The 19775-nt window shown below is 49.1% G+C and overlaps 1 protein-coding gene across 10 annotated transcripts in view; it reads left to right on the plus strand.

Moving 5' to 3' along the window:
- CACNA2D1 (calcium voltage-gated channel auxiliary subunit alpha2delta 1) overlaps window positions 1-19775 on the plus strand; it is a 426371-nt gene that overhangs the window by 402326 nt on the left and 4270 nt on the right. For 8 of the 10 annotated variants that reach the window (XM_032484108.1, XM_032484109.1, XM_032484112.1 and 5 more), the window contains 6 exons: window positions 541-693; window positions 795-847; window positions 2455-2510; window positions 2898-3027; window positions 5157-5266; window positions 6575-6657. In XM_032484108.1, the coding sequence (XP_032339999.1) occupies window positions 541-693; window positions 795-847; window positions 2455-2510; window positions 2898-3027; window positions 5157-5266; window positions 6575-6657 (585 nt within the window). Of the gene's footprint in view, window positions 1-540; window positions 694-794; window positions 848-2454; window positions 2511-2897; window positions 3028-5156; window positions 5267-6563; window positions 6659-19775 lie in introns of those variants that run through there. The other 2 variants (XM_032484116.1, XM_032484117.1) reach the window with 2 other exon arrangements.

Below are 19775 nucleotides of genomic sequence, written 5' to 3' on the forward strand. Positions count from 1 at the left end.
GTGGCCGCACAGAGGATAGGTAGGTCATACGGGATGGTCCACGGAGTGGAAGTACTTACCGGGAAACTTGATTCTGAATCTGCACGTCTGGCTTGTCTTTGAAAGAGGAAAAGAAGTCTCTCAACAACACTGGTCTGTTTCCAAAGTGAGTGACAGTGATTATGGGTTGGAGTGGAGGCACTCGAGGCGGTCCCTGCGGTAGAGACTCACAGCAGTTGATCGCTGCCTCCAAGGGTCTTTGCGTAGGTTTTCCCATTTCTCTCATTGTGATGATACTTTTGCGTTCCTCAGGAGGCCTTGGGTTGTGACTTACTGCTTAGTGTAGTGTGCATCCCTTCCACAGGTGGCATGTGGGGAACACCAAGTGTCAGTGGACTTCTGTGAGGGTGCAGTGCTGGTTTATTGCCGAGCTTGGTTTTAAGCTCCTAAGCAGGTTTCCTTCAGTGTGTTCATGTTATTTCTTTTCATTGCAGCGGTGAAGGTGTTAGTTAATATGTGGCCTAAATGTGAACCTTAATCTCCTTTTTTTTCCTTCATTAGATTGGAAGATTTTTTGGAGAGATTGATCCAAGTTTGATGAGACACCTGGTGAATATATCCGTGTATGCTTTTAACAAGTCCTATGATTATCAGTCAGTGTGTGAGCCTGGTGCCGCCCCGAAGCAAGGAGCAGGGCATCGCTCAGCATATGTGGTCAGTAGGAGCCCCCCCCCCCCACCTCGACCCGGGGCCGTGCGTCTCAGAGGGACAGGCTGTGTAGATGTGCGTAATGACTGTCACGTTGTGTTTTATAGCCATCAGTGGCAGACGTGTTACACATTGGCTGGTGGGCCACGGCTGCTGCCTGGTAAGTCAAATTGTATTTTTGTTGGTAATGATAGAAACATGATGTGTAGTAAGGAGGTTGATGAAACGATGGATTTAGTGACATGGAAATCGGTAATCAGAAACGACTTGTATTCGTTGAGTATGGCACATAGTGGTTCCCTTATGTGAGGAATGACTGATCAAGTGACCACTGTCCACCTGTTGTAAGTATGTAGGTGTTTGTTTATAGGAAAGCAATGTTACACTTACGCAAACTTCAGCCTTTTTGGGGACTGTTTCCTGTGAGCCTGTTGAAACTGTTGTCATTCTGTTTGTGTCTTTGAAGTATGGTGAATTTTAAATGTTAAGTAAGTATGTAGATGTTTTGAGCAGTTACTATGTATCGCCCTCGGCATCAAGGTAGATGTCTTCATCGATCAAAGTCCCAACATGAGGACTCACCCCTGTACCTCGGTACTTTTCACATAAAGGCCAGCGGTGATATAGAGGCATCACGGTCCCGAAAGGGATCAAAGTCTTTCTTTACAGTAGTCCTATGCCTGTTGCCTATGCCCTGCGACCTCTGGAAATGCAGCGTTGAAACTTTGTATTGAGGTACTGTGGAAAGTTTGGGAGATCACATATGTGATTGTGTGGTTCTAGTTAGTCCGGTAACTCACTCAGTCAGTCATTCTCCTGCTGTGTGTGGATCCCGCCGTCCCTCCCTCCCTCCGGGAGCGGTGCCCTGCCGTACTGTCTAAGCTCTGTTCCAGGTAGATTCCCCCATAGCAGTCCTTTGCCGTTGAGGCTGTTACAGGTAAAAGTAAATGATTATTTAATTTTATGAAAGTAGCAAAGACTGTACAGTAGGAATGCAGTTATTTTCTGGAGAACAGTGAGAAATAGTGCTTTCTGTTGTGAGGGTGAGATTTATATGTGACTGTATGTAGGTTTTCTATATCCCATAGTCTTCCTGAAGTATGTGATTGTCATCACATTTTCTGGCCACAGCATCCCTCCTTGCCAGTGTCCTCTCTGCCTCCTTTTTTTTTTTTCTTCCAAGTACATTCAGTTCCAGGGGAGACCTTGCTAATATGTGGCTCAAGTGTCATTGGCTGTGGAGCAGCAATGTCCCCCATGTCCTCTACGTAATGTATTCTGTCATGAGAGCAACACTGTGTATGTATGTATAGAGAGAGTCTGTATCGTAAGTAGTCAACCCCGTGTCACGAAGTCATTTGTGTTTTTTGTTTGTTTGTTTGTCGTACACTGCAGAGTTGTAAAGTAAGGAGGAAATCCTGAATGAAAGCTAGGCCCTGAGATGATGAGTCTTGTTTGTGTTAGAGTTGTCCGTCCTCCTTACTCTCATTGCAGTGTAGGCACGTTGCCACGTATGTGTCCCTTACCTGGTGTTAAGCATGTCTGACTGCGTGGTTTGTTTTACAGAAAGAGACATGTGAAATGTGTTGTACAGTGTAGGGAATCCTTTGCCAGGTCTCAGTTGTTTGTTTTCAAAAGGAGGGAAATGAAATATGTGTGTATGTGGATATGCAAAAATAGTCAGGTTTGTATTGGTTAGTTTAGAAGGGACAAAAGATGTAGATGGCTATCAATAATTAATTATTCATGTTTAAAATTAAAATTTAGGTCTATTCTACAGCAGTTTCTGTTGAGTCTGACGTTTCCACGACTTCTGGAGGCAGGTATGTTATGCTCAGGTACTGTGATAACTGGGGAAAAGTTTTTATTGGGTGTGTAGAGGTCAACACCCAGAACGAGTCAGCGTGTGTGTGTGCGTGCGCGTGCAGTGCATAAGAGAGAGATCGTCTATGTGCCTGTTTTGGAAGTTTAAATCTTTTGGTCCAAACCGTCTGTCTGAATGCTTTGGAAAGCATCCTAGGTCACAGTGGCCCCTGTGTTGTCGTCGTTGGGCATCTGTCCGTCATTCAGGGGTTGCTGCTGCTCACACCGTGGGGAGGTGCCCGTCCGCCCTCCCTCCTGCAGTCGTTGTGCGTCCCTAGAAGGGAGGGCTGTGGAGAGTGGCTAGAGGGTGCCGTCGTGACGGTGGTGTGTGTTTGTTTTCACCACAGTTGAGATGGAAGAGGATGACTTCACGGCCTCGCTGTCAAAGCAGAGTTGCATTACTGAGCAAACACAGTATTTCTTCGATAATGACAGTAAATCCTTCAGTGGCGTATTAGACTGTGGCAACTGTTCCAGGTAAGTTGTTCCGTCATCGTTGGACTACTCTTGTGTGACTCAGAAGTTGTGTTTGTGTGTATAGTGTGTGGTGAGAAAAATGGGTCCTGTTGTACTAGGCTGAGGTGGAAGGCAGTCAGGAAGCTGTACTCCCGTCCACTGTAGTGCTTCATTATGGGATCGAGGTAAGTGGACCCTGTCTTAGGCAGAACGTTGGGAGAGTCTATTATATTGTCTGTGTAAGAAAGATTTCTCTCTCTGAGGTAGAGATGGATAGAATGTCCCATCTAAGGTTTGGAACTGTTTTTTGAAGCTACGTTAGAATCCAAAGAGATGATTGACTGACTGATAGATACTTGTTTGCATGCAGTTGCTGAAGAGGTGCAGAAAATGATCGTCTCGGGTAGGAGGTGGTTTTACGTGTCGTGCTCGCTGGAATGTGAAATTGGATGCAGGTGTGGCTGGAAGCTGAAAGAACTGGGAGGAAATATTTCCTTTTGTCCAGGTGAATGTGAGTCATGAGTATCCTTCAGGTATCTTAGGAATGTTTTGGAAGAGATGGAGAAGTTAATTTTGTTGCAGGGACAGCGAGGAGAAAGGCAAGGTGGAGATGTGTGTTTGAAGTTGTGAGAGCAAAGGGCTCCTCCGTGTCGTGAGATCTCTGAGAGCTGAGCAGGAAGACACAGCTTACAGGGCGCAGACGTGGGACAGTGTGTGTGTGTGTGTTGTGTAGCAACTGAGGACAGCGTATTTTAGGGGAAGTGTTGTCCGAGAGCAGAGGAAAGGCGAGGAGGTAAGGGGATTTGAGCAAGTCGGTCAAAGGACTGGACCGGTGGGCAGCTCGGGATCTGGGGAATCTGAGCGTCGTGGGGAACTGCGCATCTTTTCTGGGAGGGATGCAGAGAAGCTGGGGTGAGTGGTGGGGAGAGTCGGTCAGTGTGGCTGAACGGCTGAGTGTGTGCCGTCAACGTCCATGTGCAAGGCTGGGAGGGCACGGGTCTGGCACGTAGTCAGGAGAAGCAGCTCGTAGTGCATAGAGAGTGGCGTGTCGGCCTGTCGCCTTCAGGAAAGGGTTGTTGCGCAGGTCACAAGTACCTCAGGGGGAGCTGAGCGTCCTTTGGCCTGTTTGTTTGTTAGTTACCATTAAGTGAGGTCCCGGGAGAGCCGTGTGAGCCTTTCACGCTGGCTGGCTGACTGACTGCAGTGCAGTGTAGTGTGACGTGAAGCTGCATGTGAGAAACATGCCGAGGGGAGCTGCAGGTTCCGGGAGTCAGTCAGTCAGTCAATCAAATCAATCACTGTACGCTTGCGTGCAAGGGCCAGTGCCAGAAAGAGAGCGTATCCTCCTTCTTCTTTGGGAAATAAATGAACCCTCCGTGACGGGTCTCCATTGTTGTCTCGGTTGCGGGAGAAGGTGGAAGGCAGCACGAGACGGGGTGAGCCCTGCAAGGAGCGTGCGGCCCTCGATTCCGTGCGCTTTTGTGTGGTCCCAATGTAGTCGTGACCAGGCCCGCAGATGGCCTGTGCATCAGTCATGGTAGCTGACATTTCAGGTGCTCCGCAGCCTCAGGCAGGAAACCGTGTGCTCTCCGTGCTTGGTGCAGAAAGCAGACAGACAGTGGCTCCGCGCGCACAGAAAGTGTGGCGGGCGGCGCAGGTGTGGCCGTCGCTGGGCCGTGCGGAGCCACGTGTGTGCGCCTGGTTGTGTTCGCAGCAAAGGGAGGCAGCTTTGGCGCGTGGTCAGTGGTCAGGGAGACAGACAGACAGGTTGTAACGATGAAAGCGGAGTATGACATAGTACCTATGTTGCCATGAGAACTGTCCGTGAAGACAGACAGAAAGATTAGACTGAAAAGATATGTTGCCATGTTGGTAGTATGCACGTGAGAGCGAGGAGACGAGATGTCCATGGTGGTAAATAATGTGGGGGCATCTGTGTCCTCTGAAGTGAGTGAGCTGAGTGACTCCCATTGCATTTTAGTGTTTGTGTGGATGAGGCTGTTGTGTTTTAAAAAAGGTCCTATGTTCTTTCCTGTGCCGTATGTGAAATTCGTGGGCAGGTGTTTTTTCACCAAATATTGTCTGTGATTGATTGATTGATTGATTGATTGTAAAAGAAAAAGAAAGAGACATTTTCTGTTGTGTTGCAGAATTTTTCACGTGGAGAAGCTGATGAATACCAACCTAATATTCATCATGGTTGAGAGCAAGGGGACCTGTCCCTGTGACACGCGGCTCCTCATACAAGCGGAGCAGACCTGTATCCTTTGACACTGAGGGGTGTGGCCCGGGAAGGCGGCCTGAAGCTGTGCCGTTGTATCTTGCCACCTCGGTCCTGCTCATCCCTTAGAGGAGTGTAGGTGGGCTGAGGTCACCTCCCAGAGGTAGAGTGGACCCCCTGACGGCAAGCTTGCCTCGGACGTCAGGTTGGACGATGCTGCACAGGCCCCGGGAGAAGGGGCGCGAGGTTTCTGCGTCCCCTTGGGAGGCTCGGTGGCCCGAATGATGCAGGTGGGCAAGTGGCTGGGGAAATGGCCTGAGCCAGCTGGGAGGGGCCCTGGGCCTGGGTGTGACGGCGATCGGGGAGTGGGGCTGGGCTTGTGCCAGTGATGCCGGGGGCGTGCGTGGCTGGATCTCATAGGCCGTGCCGAGGGAGGGAGCTCTCCCTCTTCTCAGTCAGTCAGTCCGTCAGCTCACTCACGTGCAGCCTAGAAGGAAGGGAGTGGTGTGGGTAGGAAGGTGGCAGAGCCCCTCATGCAACATGGAGTTGAGTTGAATGTGGCATAGACTTGCCAGGGAGTATCTATCAATCATCAATCAATCAATCAATCAATCAGTGAATCAGGCAGCCCTCACAGGGGAAGGTGGTCCTGTCGCATTGGCGCAGCTGTAACGGGGAAAGTGCGTCCCGTGGTTAATGTGCTGGCAGACAGCGCCGGGACTCAGCGGGCAGAGGGGTGTCTGGGCTGCCTATTGTTGGGTGTGTAGCCTTGTTGTTGCTGGAAGGGAAAACGGTCATCATCACCTGTGTTTTGTGCAGAGGGGTGTCCGTAGGAAGACATGGGTACTTATGTGTTCCTTCCTAGGAGGTGGCCAGGTCCTCCCTCAGGCTGCTGCCCGTACGAGTGACGCGGTCTTCTTCTCTGTGTCATTGGTATGTTTCACCCACTTGGATTGTGGAGATGATTGATTGATAGATAGATAGATAGATAAAATAAAAGATAAGATAGATAGTTTAGTTAGTTGGTTAGTTAGTTATTGTGGACTGAGTCGGGGCCGGTGAGCACGCTGAGCCCGGTAAAGGTAAAGAGGGGTCGTTCTCGTGACAGAGGCCCCCTGGTCTCTTGGGGGAGTGCTGCTGCTGGCTGGGTTCCGTAAATCTGGTTGATTGATTGATTGGATAGTATGTGAACTGGTTGTGTTTGTTTGTTAGTTAGATTAGACGGGAGAGTCACGGCCTCGGGATGTGTTGTTTGCCTTGGGAAGTGAGTACACTGGCTTGGGGTGTGTCAGTGTGTGGGGGAAGCGTGACTTCCACGTTCCTTAACTAGTGTCTGTCTGTCTGTAGCTGATGGTCCTGATCCTTGTGATATGGTGAAGCAGCCCAGATACCGAAAAGGGCCTGATGTGTGCTTTGATAATAACGTCTTGGTAAGAAAGACAGACCGAACGTCTGTCGTAGTAAAATGTGTAACTAACTAACTAAGTAAAGTAAGGCACTCACTCACTCAGTGGTTGGTGTGTAGAGGAATGTGTGTTTGTTTGTTAGGAGAGAGTGCAATGGTAACTAACTAACTGCAAGAGAAGATAATGTGGTAAGCATAGTGTGTGTGTGTTTGTTTGTCAGTAACACGGTGTACTTGCAGGGAGGTAGGTGAATGTTTTATGTCAGTATGTATGTGTGTATGTATGTTTGTTTCATTTCATGGGTAGCGCAGGCCTAACAAGCAAACGAAGAAAATAACAAACCAACAAACAAACAAACAGAACAGAAGAGCCAAAGAAACTTGCTTCCTCTCTGTGTTTGTTTGTTTGTGTTTCTCACAGACAGACATTGTACTTTTTACTTTACTTTACTGTCTGTCATTCAGGCACAACTCTGAGCAGTTTATGAGTGAGTGAGTCAAGGTCCCAAGTCTGTTTATTGATTTTCAAGCGTCTGTAATCAATAGTCAGTCAGTCACTGGTTGTCAATGTTACTAATGGGGTGTGTGTGCGAGTTGAGTTGAGTTGCGCATGTGCATGTGTATTGCAATGTGGATGATGTGTTCATTTATTTCGTTTTATTTATTAAAGTAAAGAGTAAGTAAGTAAGTAAAGTAAGTGAGGCAGGTAAAGTAGAGTTAAGTAAGGAAGGTAAAGTAGAGTATAGTATATAGTTAATATAGTATAGTATAGTATGTGAGTAGTTTTTGGTGTAAGAAGGTAGGTAGGTGGTGAATGAATGCACTGAAGGGTAGGGTCAAGAAACAGCTGGTTTCACTGTATTTATTTCTTTGGCAGTTTTGCTTGGTTTGTACACGGTTTCTAATTCTGTCAGTCAGTCACTTATTAGCTGTGTGCATGATGTGTGTCACCTGTGATGATAAGGTGCATAGTGTGTGTTTGTTGGGAAGTGAAGTAGAGCAAGTTGGTAGCAGAAGGTGAAGGTGGTGGGAAGTGTGGAAAGCGTCAGTCAGTCATGCATGCATGTATGTTGTGTGAAAAGGCCTGGCAGGTTTACTGGAGGTGAAGTGCCGTACTCTGGTAAGCAGTGGTTGGACGTGGGCTTCTCAGACTGTCTGTCATGTAAGAAAGAAAGAAAAGTGGTATTTATTTTTTGAATTACAGGCTGGAGGAAAAGTTCTCCTTAGGTAGGTAGTTTGTTCAGTTAGTTAGGAGAAGTGACTGACATATTGCAAGTGAAATTGTTCTCTGTAAATGCTCATCTGCAGGAAGTCGGCTTTGAAGAGAAAGCAGGCCCGTGGTGGTGAATGTGGATGGATGGATGTGCAGAGGTGGCTGCTGTGCTGGTGGCCCAGGTGGCCAGGGGAGCTGCATGTGTTCAAGAGGAGTAAGGTGTTTGTTTGTTTTGGGAGACAGACAGACATTGTGTGATTGGTTTGATTGATTGATATCTATCTATGTATCAATCAATCAATCTATATGTATGTATGTGCAAACAAACAAAAGAGAGAGAGAGTGTGCAAGGGAGAGGTGGAGCAGAGGGGAAGCAGGCTTAAGAAGGAACAGGCTGTCAGTGAGAAGTGACGGTTACCTCCGTCTGTCTGTCTGTCAGGAGTGTGTGTTTGTTTGTGTGTTTTTGTATTATTTGAGTATGTGTGTCTCTGTCCGTGGCGTGGGTGAAATAAATAGTGTCGAGTTAGTTGTAGGCAGGGTTTTTGTTGTTCCTGTTATTGTGCAGTTTGGTAGGTATGTGTGTGGAAGGGAAACCCAGGTGTGAGGACTGCACCTGTGGTATGGACTGCACCTTTGGGGGGGGGGTCTGCCCAAGGGACAGCGTTCCTTGGAGAAAGGTGTCCGTGGGCCTGAGGGTGGTGTGGGTCCTGTAGCGAATCTGTGTAATGCGCCAGTGGGAAACAAACGAGCAAAGAAAGAAAGAGCCAAGCAAGCCAGGAAGTACACAAGCAAACAAGTCCTCTGATGGAACTGCAGCAGTATGTGGAGAAGTCTTGTGTTGTTGGAGCAAAATGGCTGTCTGTAACATAGGAGAGGAGTGTATTCTCTGGATCAAGGCATGAGGAAGGTGGGTGTGTGTGTGAGAGCACGTGAGCCAAGTGTCTGTCTGGAGTCCAAGTTGCTGCAGGAAAAGTAAGGAGTCAGTCAGTCAGTAAGTATACCTTGGGTTGTGTGTAAAAAAGTAAAGTAAAGGAAGGTAAAGTAAGAAGTAAAGATAGGTAAGTAGGTAGCTAGATGGATATAGATGATAGATTAGATTAGTTGATGGATGATTGATTGATTGTCTGTCTGTCTGTCAGTCATGCATTGTGCGGGGCCCGAGGAGCAGTGGGTAGGTAGGAAGCGAGCAACCTTGTATGCAGGTTTAGGAGTGCTGTGCTTGCTGAGAGCGAGCAAGTCAAGTCGCTGTTGTGGGGCCTGATTGAAGGCGCGCAGGTGGGAGGGGCCGAGGGCAGAGAAGAGGGAGTGAAGGGAAGTACAGAAAGAAAGAAAGAGGAGAGCAGTGTGTACGGATGTGTGTGCCTGTGTGCCTGTGTGCGGAGTGCAGTGTATGAGCAGCGGGGGGAAGAGAGAGAGCAATGAGCCGAGATGAAGTATGAGGAAGCTGGATGGCGCGGCAGCAACAATCACTGTGCTGTCTGTCTGCGCCGTCCAGCGCCCCATGGGGGGGGGGCCCCGCGGCCCCCCGCCCTGCACACCCCTGTGCAGCCGTCCAGCTTCCTCATACTTCATCTCGGCTCATCGCTCTCTCTCTTCCCCCCGCTGCTCATACACTGCACTCCGCACACAGGCACCCTACAAGTTCAACGACAGACAGACACTGCCTGCATGCCACTCAGCACATCACTCCACTGATTGATTGATTCCCTGACGATTGATCCATGGATGGATAGATTACATTACATAGATAGATGATAGAAAATTGATTGATTAGATACCCTCTTCCTTCGAAGGCACTGCACCCCTGACTGAACCACAAAGTAAATTAAAGTACACTACAAACTTTACATTACAACATAAAACAACAAACAAAATAAAAAAAAAACTAAACTAACCTAAACTACACCAATCAATCAGGAATACTCCTTAGCCAAGCAACTGGAACTCAACAACTCAACTCTATCAATCAATCAAATCAATCAGAACCCTGTCTGTCTGTCAGTCAGTCACTCAATCAATACATTTACATTTAAAAAGGACACTTACTGCCTGCCTTCTCTCCACACTACTGCCAAGGACGAACCGACCGACCAGCAGACACAGCACAGCTTCAGTCACATGTGCCGTGTCCGACAAGACAAGACACAGACAGACAGACAGACACACACACCTGCACAGATGATAGATTAGATTAGATAGATAGACACACTGATTGATTGCACCTACCAGCACACACACCCCCTCAAAAAAGTAACAGTTACTTATTTTAGTTTACTTAGTTACTTTAGTTTCCTTTACATTACATTACTCACTAACTTAACTTACTTACTTACTCACTCACCCTCGGCATACAATCCTACTGAGAACCACGGCTCCAGGGCTCCTCCTCCCCGTCCTGACCACTGACTGACAGACAGACACAAACGGAGACGTCCCATATGCCTTATCCCCTTGGACTGGACCCACTCCTCCCAGCAGGGACGCTCACACAACTATGTGCGCGCCAGCCTGACATCTGTCTGTCAGTCAGTCACACAGACGACAGACGACAAACAAACCGACAGACACCTATAGAGGGAGCCGTGCTTGTGCTCAGTACCAGCGGAGGCAACAGCTGCCCTCAGAGCTTCACAAACAAACACCACAGTGTCACTAACTAACTTACTAATTAATTAACTAACAAACAAACTACCTACCTCAGCTCCGGGACCAAAACACTGCCACACAGGAGGGCTCCCATTTGCCTCTATACACACACACACACATACCAAACCCACTGCCACCCACAGACCACTTCCCTCTGAAACAGACACAGACACAGACAAAGAAAGCCGTCTGACTGAATGACTGACAGGCAGCGGCACAACCCCGACCCCCGGGACACCTGACTAGGACAGAAGGCAAGCCCAACGCCCCATCACTCCATAACCCTAACTCACTCACTCACTCCGCACAGCAACATCCATTTCGGAGGGAACTAACTATGCCCACGTTCCCCCTGAGCCACAAACAAACACACAAAACAAACCGATTTGCACTGAACTCCAAACACCCACATTTCAAGACTCTCTCACCCCAAAGATGCACCCCCAAAGGTCTAAGCACTGACAGCCTAACGGGTTTGGCATCCACTGGGGCCCAAAAAACAAACACACACACAAAACAAGCGCCCACCTCCTCTTCACAGACTCACTCCAACGAACTCACTCACCCTGCCAAGCCTCCCACAGCTCAGGGAGGACACAGCAGACAGAAATGCCGCACCCCACAGCAGCTGCCCTTGGGCCCTCCGGCCACTCACCCTGCAGACAGGAGAAGGCGCACACACACATCCTCCGACTCACTCACTCACTCCAGGCACTGGTGGCTCCTGCAGAGAAGCCTGTGCACACCTCGGGCATCCCAGCTTCCAGGGCGGCTGCACTACACACACAGCCTTCACGGCAGGGCTGCACACCCCAGCAGGCCTGGCCCCTCAGGGCCCCGCACAGACGGACGAGAGGCACGCACCCATCTCTCACTCCTTCCTTCCCTGAAAGGTATCTATCTATCTACCTGTCTATCCATCTATCTATCTACTCTATCTATCTGCTACCTTTAAACGCTGCTGCCCTCACGGCCAACCTCCCATCAGCCTGCATCAACGTGCTGAGTGACGTCGCTGTGACACGCACAAGGACAGGTGCTGCCACCCCCTCACCTAGTGAACACCAACAACGGAAACCTCCATTCCACTAAGCAAGGCGGCTATTTTCCCTATTGCACAGCAACCAACAAACAAACACCTAGCGTCAAGGACAAGCAAGACCAGGGAAAACAGACTTGCCAAGAGAAGGCCACATTCCACACACCAACCTCAACAAGACAAGACACACAACACTGCTGGAAAGGGAGAAAAAAAGATTCCTAACCAGGGTTCATAAACCAACAAACAAACAAACAAACATGGTCACCCAGCTCAGGGGAGCCGTGCACACACTACAGGACTACCTCCTCAAGGAAACATAGAGCACCACCACACAGACATCAGAGACCTAAAGGACACAGTCACAGCTTAGAAATCCTACTTAATTACTTACAGAGACACTCATGCAGCAGACTGCATGCGGCAGGAACAAGTATTCAGCTCAACACCAGGCCACTGAAGCATCCAAACCAAGAGCACCCATACATACCAAGATTTGGAACACTTTCCTGCACACCCACATTTATTGCACCACTGCTCTCACGGAAGCAACTGACATGTCCCTCTACTAACGACCAGATAAGCACCACAAACACGACTTTTGACTTGACACACACACACACACACACGAAACTTGGCCAACAGGAAACAACAGAGCATGGTGTGAACTGCCCCAACGTGGGTGCGCCTGCACCGCACGGGGCTAGGGAGCCTCCCTCACACACAGCACTCATGCTCCACATCCCCCCTGCGTGGAATCCACACAGCCACACTCACTCAGGAAACCAGAATACATAGCAACTACAAGGGACTCATGAGCACCGGACAGGACCGAGACGGCTCCACAGGACTCCCTCACACCGACGAGCGACCCTGCCCTGGAGAGCTACCGCGCCGCCCACCCAACGCAGACGACACTACTGCACAACGCTGACGCTGGCTAGCACACTGCGGATTGCTTACTCCAACTATTTATTAGACACAAACAAACAAAAGACAAGACAGACACTCATACAACCTCATAGAACTGCTGATGACCGCTACCTGGGCGATCACAGCATAACACATACGTGTATCCCCTCACCATGTTCACCTTCCATTTACTCGTGGGACCTTTCCACTCTTCCAGTCACCGGCACAGGGCAGAGCTTACTTACACACACACACAGGATCCCTGCAAGCTCGCGTCTCTGTGCCATCTAACAAACAGAGCCGACCTCACAGACACAGAGAGCAGACTGCTGACAACCACGGTACTGCCGAGGGTGTGAGGCACACGGGCTGCGCAGCTGGCACACACTTCCTGCCGTAAGAGCCGTACGTTCCGGAGCTCCACAGCTCACTTCCTGCACTTCCTCACTACGACCGCGTCACGCACTGCACAGTTCCTCCGACACTACATCATACAGGTTCTCACCACAAAACACACATCGGCCTTTGGACACCTAAGACCGCTGTCCACCCCTTCCAGGCTGGGCCTCGTTGCGCAGCACACACATGCACTACACCCACATGCTGCCGTCCTCACACCTCCCACAACATGTCCCTGACCTCCCAATACATGTGGAAAACACAAACAGACAGACCCACACAACCATGCATGGCAGTCCCATGATCACAAGTGCAAAAGACACGGAGAGAATCTTCACAGCAGCAACTGCACATCATCAACTTCCTACACAGAAAGGAGCCTCCATGGTCCACAGCATCTTTCCAGCACCCTGCACGGCCCTACACGACGCTGCACAACACAGTCACATGACTGACAGACAGCCAGGCCTGCCCGCCGACCATACCCACCAAACCTGTCCCTCAGGACACAAGGAGAATGACTGACAGACTTCTGCAGGCAGCAAAAACCTGACACATGGAGCACCACTTACGGACCTGGCCGTATACGAAATGCTTAAGACAGACACTCCTTTAGGCAACACCAAAATAGTAGTAACAACTAACGGGCAAACATAACAGCATACCTCTCACTGGCACAGGTAAATCTACTCCTATTTCACACACTACTGTCCTGACGGCAGACTACGCACTTCTATATCCAGTATGAAAGCTCCAGCACACATGCAGCAAAACTCTCTATCTATGTAATCTATCTCTCTATCTATCTACCCATCCATCCATCCTACCACACTCAGCACACACAGACTACAAACATGTCAGCTAGGGCCTCACAGCCATAAACCACGGAGGGCGAGAGCAACAGTGCAGAGCTTCAGCATGCATTTGACCTTGTGTTGTGCCAAACAGAAAACCAACTCCTGTACACGCCAAACTGCTTTCCCCAGGCCACCTAGCAGCCCCCCAGCCACCGTCTACATCAAACATACAAACGAGGAACAAATAGGGCTCTCTGCACGCCACCATAGACAGTCCTCACACGACACATGCAAACAAACAACAGGAACACACACAGAGCAAAGACACTTCAAAAGTACTTGAACACACTTTAAACTCCACTAGGAACTCACCTACTGTCTGTCTATCAATCAGAAACTCATTTACAAGCCTATGGACTACACTTGCCACTCCCACGGCACAGATAGGCCCACTGACACAAAAGATACCACTACATGCCACGTACCAGTACATCCCATCTACATTTCAGCCTTAACGACACACACAGACTGTCATGGCAACATACACTCCGTGAACATGGAAATGAACAAAACGCTGACACAGGCGCACACACAGACAAAGCCGACTCCAACACAAACACTATTACACCACACACAGTTCATTCCAAACTCATAAACGCCCCATCCAACACACGCATCTGCATTCTCACGTGTTACTGCACCCATCACAGCACCCACACAGACACATACAACACATACAGCACTCGCAGGGAAACACACAGACAAGACAACATCACATCAGTACCGTCGCAGCTCATTGCCCCACTCTCACCAATGGGCAGATCATCCTGAGAAAAAGACAAGTTCACAGCCACAAACACCGCCATTACGACCAAAAACACACATCGCAAATGAACGAGCTACATTTATATCTGTCTATCTCACCGATGTCACACAGCCTGGGCAGATCATCCTGAGAAAAAGACAAGTTCACAGCCACAAACACCGCCATTACGACCAAAAACACACATCGCAAATGAACGAGCTACATTTATATCTGTCTATCTCACCGATGTCACACAGCCCAATGCTAGAGGAAGGCAGAAAACACACATCACAGCACAATACCATGCATGACCCATGACAGCCAGCGCACCAGATCACTACATCTAGGTGCTCCTCTTTTACCACCACGGCAACACAGAGGACCGCTACCTACGCTCACCAACAAAGAAAAAAGCTGTGACCCCAAATAAGACCCAAAACGACAGAGGACCTGTTACAGTTGACACAGAGGCACCAAAGATCGTAACAGACCGCTGTGACACTTCCTATACCAACACATTGAACCACCTCGGAGACGTGGACAAACCCTAGAAACACCCCCGTCACCAGTGAATCCTTCACACATAGCTACTCTGTGAACTGACCACGTACCACTGAGAACATCGCATCACTGATCAAAAACCTCCCACCAACCATCCATGACCAGACAACTTCACTGCTGAATTCCGCCAAAGATTCAAAGCCTCCTTAATACCTGTCCTTCCGACCTCTGCCAAAAAATAGGAGGACCGAACACTCCCCAGTACATTTCCCTAGGCCACCCTCCGTCCCCTTCCACCACAGGCCACAGCCCTACACGACAATGGCTGTGACGTGCCCATGATACAACGGCCAGTGTTCCTTTCTTTGCTAACCGGGCTGCTTTCACACAGGAGCCTAAACAACTGTCTGTCTTCCAAGGTTTTAAGAGCCACTTCAGAACTGTGCAAATACAATGCTCACTTCATCACAAAGAAACCTCACAGATGTGCACTACGAGTTGCTTGGGCTCAACCATACTACCCTTCCAAAACCTGGAAAAGCCTGATTCGGCCTGTTCATGGCACTTATAATATTCTTCAACCAAATTACAACAAATGACAAAACACTGCTTCCGGGTTCTGACACACCGCAGCAGGACGCCCCTGAACTGTGAGCGTCCTTCGCATATTTCCCTTCCCTGTGCTCAGGGCCCTGACTTGCATGTTTCACACCTCCTCCCAACTGGCCACTTACACTTCCTGCAGCAGGGTCAAGCCTTTCCAGTTCCTTACTGCGTTATGACAGTGCATGTACACTACACACATGCAGAAAGTTACCTCTGCAATACAGCCTTTCTTATTTATTACGCACAGACTACACATAGTAAAATCCTCACCAGTCTATCAGCAGACCACGTTCCACAGCACGTTAAACGGGTCACGCACCATGAACAAGTGAAATTCACCCCCGGGACAAAAGGATGCTTCACCACCCACAAGTCAACTGATACGATACACACGTTCACCAAACACAGGCTACAATGCACACAGTCATCTTACACATGCCAGAAAACCACTTACCACAATTCATCATAGATCACACAAACCCTCCATACACTACATCTACAGGGAACACACATCAGCATCATAGACTTCATACACGACACACCCACACCTACCGACCTAACGCCGAACACACTGGTGACACCTCACAGCTTTCCCTATAATATCAGGAATACGACAAGGGTGGCCACTCTCACCACTTTTATTCAACATGAGGCTGGAAGTCTGAGACCGAGCAAATACTCAAGACAAATACATAAAACGCATCCACACTGGAAAGGAAGAATGCCTGTTCTCTCCGTTTGCAGATTCCATGACATCACACACAGAACACCCAGGGAACTCCACCAAGACACTCTGCCAAGAGTTCATGAACAAACACAATGAGGAACACTGCCATCCAACAGCACTATACGGCTGCGCGTCGCACGCCACGGCACTGAGACCGCACTGTCAGACACACCACCACAGCACCTACACGTGCCAGGGCATCCGCATGAATGGAACACCTAACAACACACGTAACCGAGGACGTGAAAGACCTACGCACGGACACCTGCCATCACTGCAACACATTGAGGACAACACACATCCGTGGAAAGTGACTCAGTGCTCACAGATTAAAACACTTACACTGCTAAAATGTCCACACCACCGACTGCGATCCACCGTTTCAGCGACTTCCGCATCAACAGTGCCAGGGCCCGTTCCACACAGTTACAGTCATCCTGCACTACGAGTGACACCGCAACCGACGGCCACAGCCACGGCACACTTCAGCCAACCCAGAGCGGAACACACCGCACGCCCTGATGTGACATTACATTACATACCTATGCTCCTCAAAGTACAACGGCAGTGGCATGAAACCGACAAGAGACATCAATGGAACACAATACAGGGAGTCCACACGCTCCCCTGGCGTACATGGTACATTACCTTATGACAAAAGAGCCAAGGGTACATGATGGGAAAAGGCCAGTCTTCTCCATAAGTGGCACTACGAAACCAGAACAGCCATAGGCCTCAGGATGACGCTGCAAACGCTATCTCACTCCACACACCAAACACAACGAACCATTCACGGCTGACTTGAACATAAGACCTGAAACCAAACCATACACCTCAGCACATACATAGGGAGATTCCTCCTTGGTACTGGTCCTGAGAATGACTTTTCACATTTCTCACCATAAAAAGCAATAGCAACAAAACCACAAGTAAAACCTTCGGACCACCTCCAACTTAACGCTTCTGCACAGCTACGGAAACCAACCAATTGACTAGGCAGCCTACAGACTAACATGAAACCTTCCCTGCTCACGCATCTCAGACAGGGCCCGTATCCAACATACATACAGAACTGACACTCCTCAGTATCCAACACACACTCCATCTGACTTCACCACGAGCAGAGGATCTCCAAAGACATTTGTACAAACATCACATACACACGGCCAACGCACACATGCCACGATACTCAACTACTCATCAGAGACACACAAATCAAATCCACAGTAGATGATCACCTCACACCTTTCATTACGCGTAAAATCAGTAAGACAACACACACCAAATGCTGGCAAACACGTGGCGACAACGGACTCCTGACACATGGCTACTGCAACTGTAACCTCGTACAGCCACTATGAAAACCCATACTGCAGTTCAGTTCCTCCAGGCACTTACTTACCACTGCAATGGCCATGTGATCCGGCAACTCCACTTTTGCAGTGCTACGCAGAGGAAACGAACACAGGCTATCAGATGCGTTTCTGCACCCCCGTGTTGCTCCCACCAACCAGTACTCAACCACATCCAGGACACGGACACAACCTACATGGCCACTGACGGCTCACCGAACACAGACGCTGCACTATACATCTACACCGGCAACTGTGGCCATGAACAGGAAGGACCTCCGGCCACCTCTGACAACACGGATGGACCTTGACGGCAATACTCTAAGTCAAATAACTCGCACAGACACAGACAAATACTGCCGGCATCGGTTACACTGGGAATCCTAAACAAAAAACACCCCACACTCAAAGACAGATGAACTGGATGCCAGGGGCCGGGAGGCACAGGGGAAGGCTGCTGCCAGGATGCACATTCACAGCTACAGGACTGAGGTCAGAGGGTCCCCTACAGCGTGGGGACTGCACCTGATGGCACTGTGACACTGCACTTCACTAGCACAGCAGACTTCACGCACTGCCCCCAACGGACACGTACATACGTGCGCTTTGCCACGTGTGACTTAGCTTGCTGGGAGACTCCTTTCACGCTCTGTAACTTTCTCGAATCACCACCACGCACCCTTCCCCTGTCTTACCATTTCATTACTCACTGACCGTTCAGGCAACCTAACATAAAACACTCCAGTTCTCACATTCAAAAGACTACCACTCTCACTTACTAACTAACAAAGAAATGAAATTAAAAGCTACAAGGCTGGATCCCCCAGAGACAGAGCAGACAACAAGAAGAAACTAAGAGAGAAAAAACTCTCCCACGTACACGACACCAGCAGAGACCCCGAGGATGAAACGCAGGCAACCTTGAGGGGAACCCAGAACCCAGAACGAGTGTCAGACACAGACACTGAGAAAGCATTGCACGGAGAGACTATTCCACGTTGTCCTGAAAACTCATGTAGCAAGAGGACTACGAATTGACCTTCATTTGGATTCTCTTCCGATTTTATGAAAACACCTCTGAACACGGACATTTCCCTTAATACATTCCTGTCCCTCAGACTTGTCTTCAAGCGAGTACTGCTGCCTTAGAATTCACCTCACAACACATATTTCGTCTGCTTGCTGGCAGGCATGGCATTCAACCCACTGCACAGAGAACAGCCACTCTTTCCTAAGATTCTGCAGTCTTGATACAATTATTCTGACTCGAAACTTTACTCCTCCATCCACTTACATAACCAACTTTCCCCACTGGAGGACGACTCTTACACGACTACATTCTAATTGCTAGGAAACCAATTAGATCCTAGGGCTCTCCACTTAAATGCATGACATTCACAGGAATCTACAGATGTAAAAAATGTTACAAAAGACAGGACCCAGGAATAAAAGGTAATGAACACGGTTCTCTGACCAGGGCACCTGACGCTCCACCACTAGACAGTGGGGGAGCTGATGAACTTACTTGCAGTGTCCATTTCATGGTTCTCCATACACAGCAAACCTTTCTGGCTAGCTTCACTCTTAATTCCACACTTCTGCTTCCAGTGTGTCCTTTCGTTTGTGATTCAGCTACATTCATCACTTCATCTCAGTTCCACGTGAGGTTCAGCCGCTACATGTGGAGCAGCCTACGCTCACCTGTGACGCTGGATGGAAGGGCTGTGCCAAAGACCACTTCATTTCTCAACCTGCTTTCCTTTACCATCCCCAAACTTTGCCTTCTTCCCCATACGTGCTCAAATTAACACATTCTTCCGAATTACTGAACACACTGTTAACCTCCGTTCTCACTTCTTTCCTAAAAAACCTGTCAGACTATCTGATACTATGACCGTTGCGGTTTCCCATGTCACACTTCCGTGTATCCCTCCACACAGCCTGCATCATGAAAGTACCTTCCTTCACAGTCTTCGGAATCGACAACCACAGTTAATAAAGCCCTCCTTACCTGGTCCTAGCGAAAGCACTTGATCCCACATTGCTGCACAGTAAAACCCACAACAGGGCAATCTACTGGGATCGCACTTAAACCCTTTTCCTACGGTGAGTTCCCACGTGGACTACACCGGGGGAGTTCTGAAAG

This window comes from Camelus ferus, chromosome 7 (assembly GCF_009834535.1).
Source record: "Camelus ferus isolate YT-003-E chromosome 7, BCGSAC_Cfer_1.0, whole genome shotgun sequence".
Classification (NCBI taxonomy): Eukaryota; Metazoa; Chordata; class Mammalia; order Artiodactyla; family Camelidae; genus Camelus; species Camelus ferus.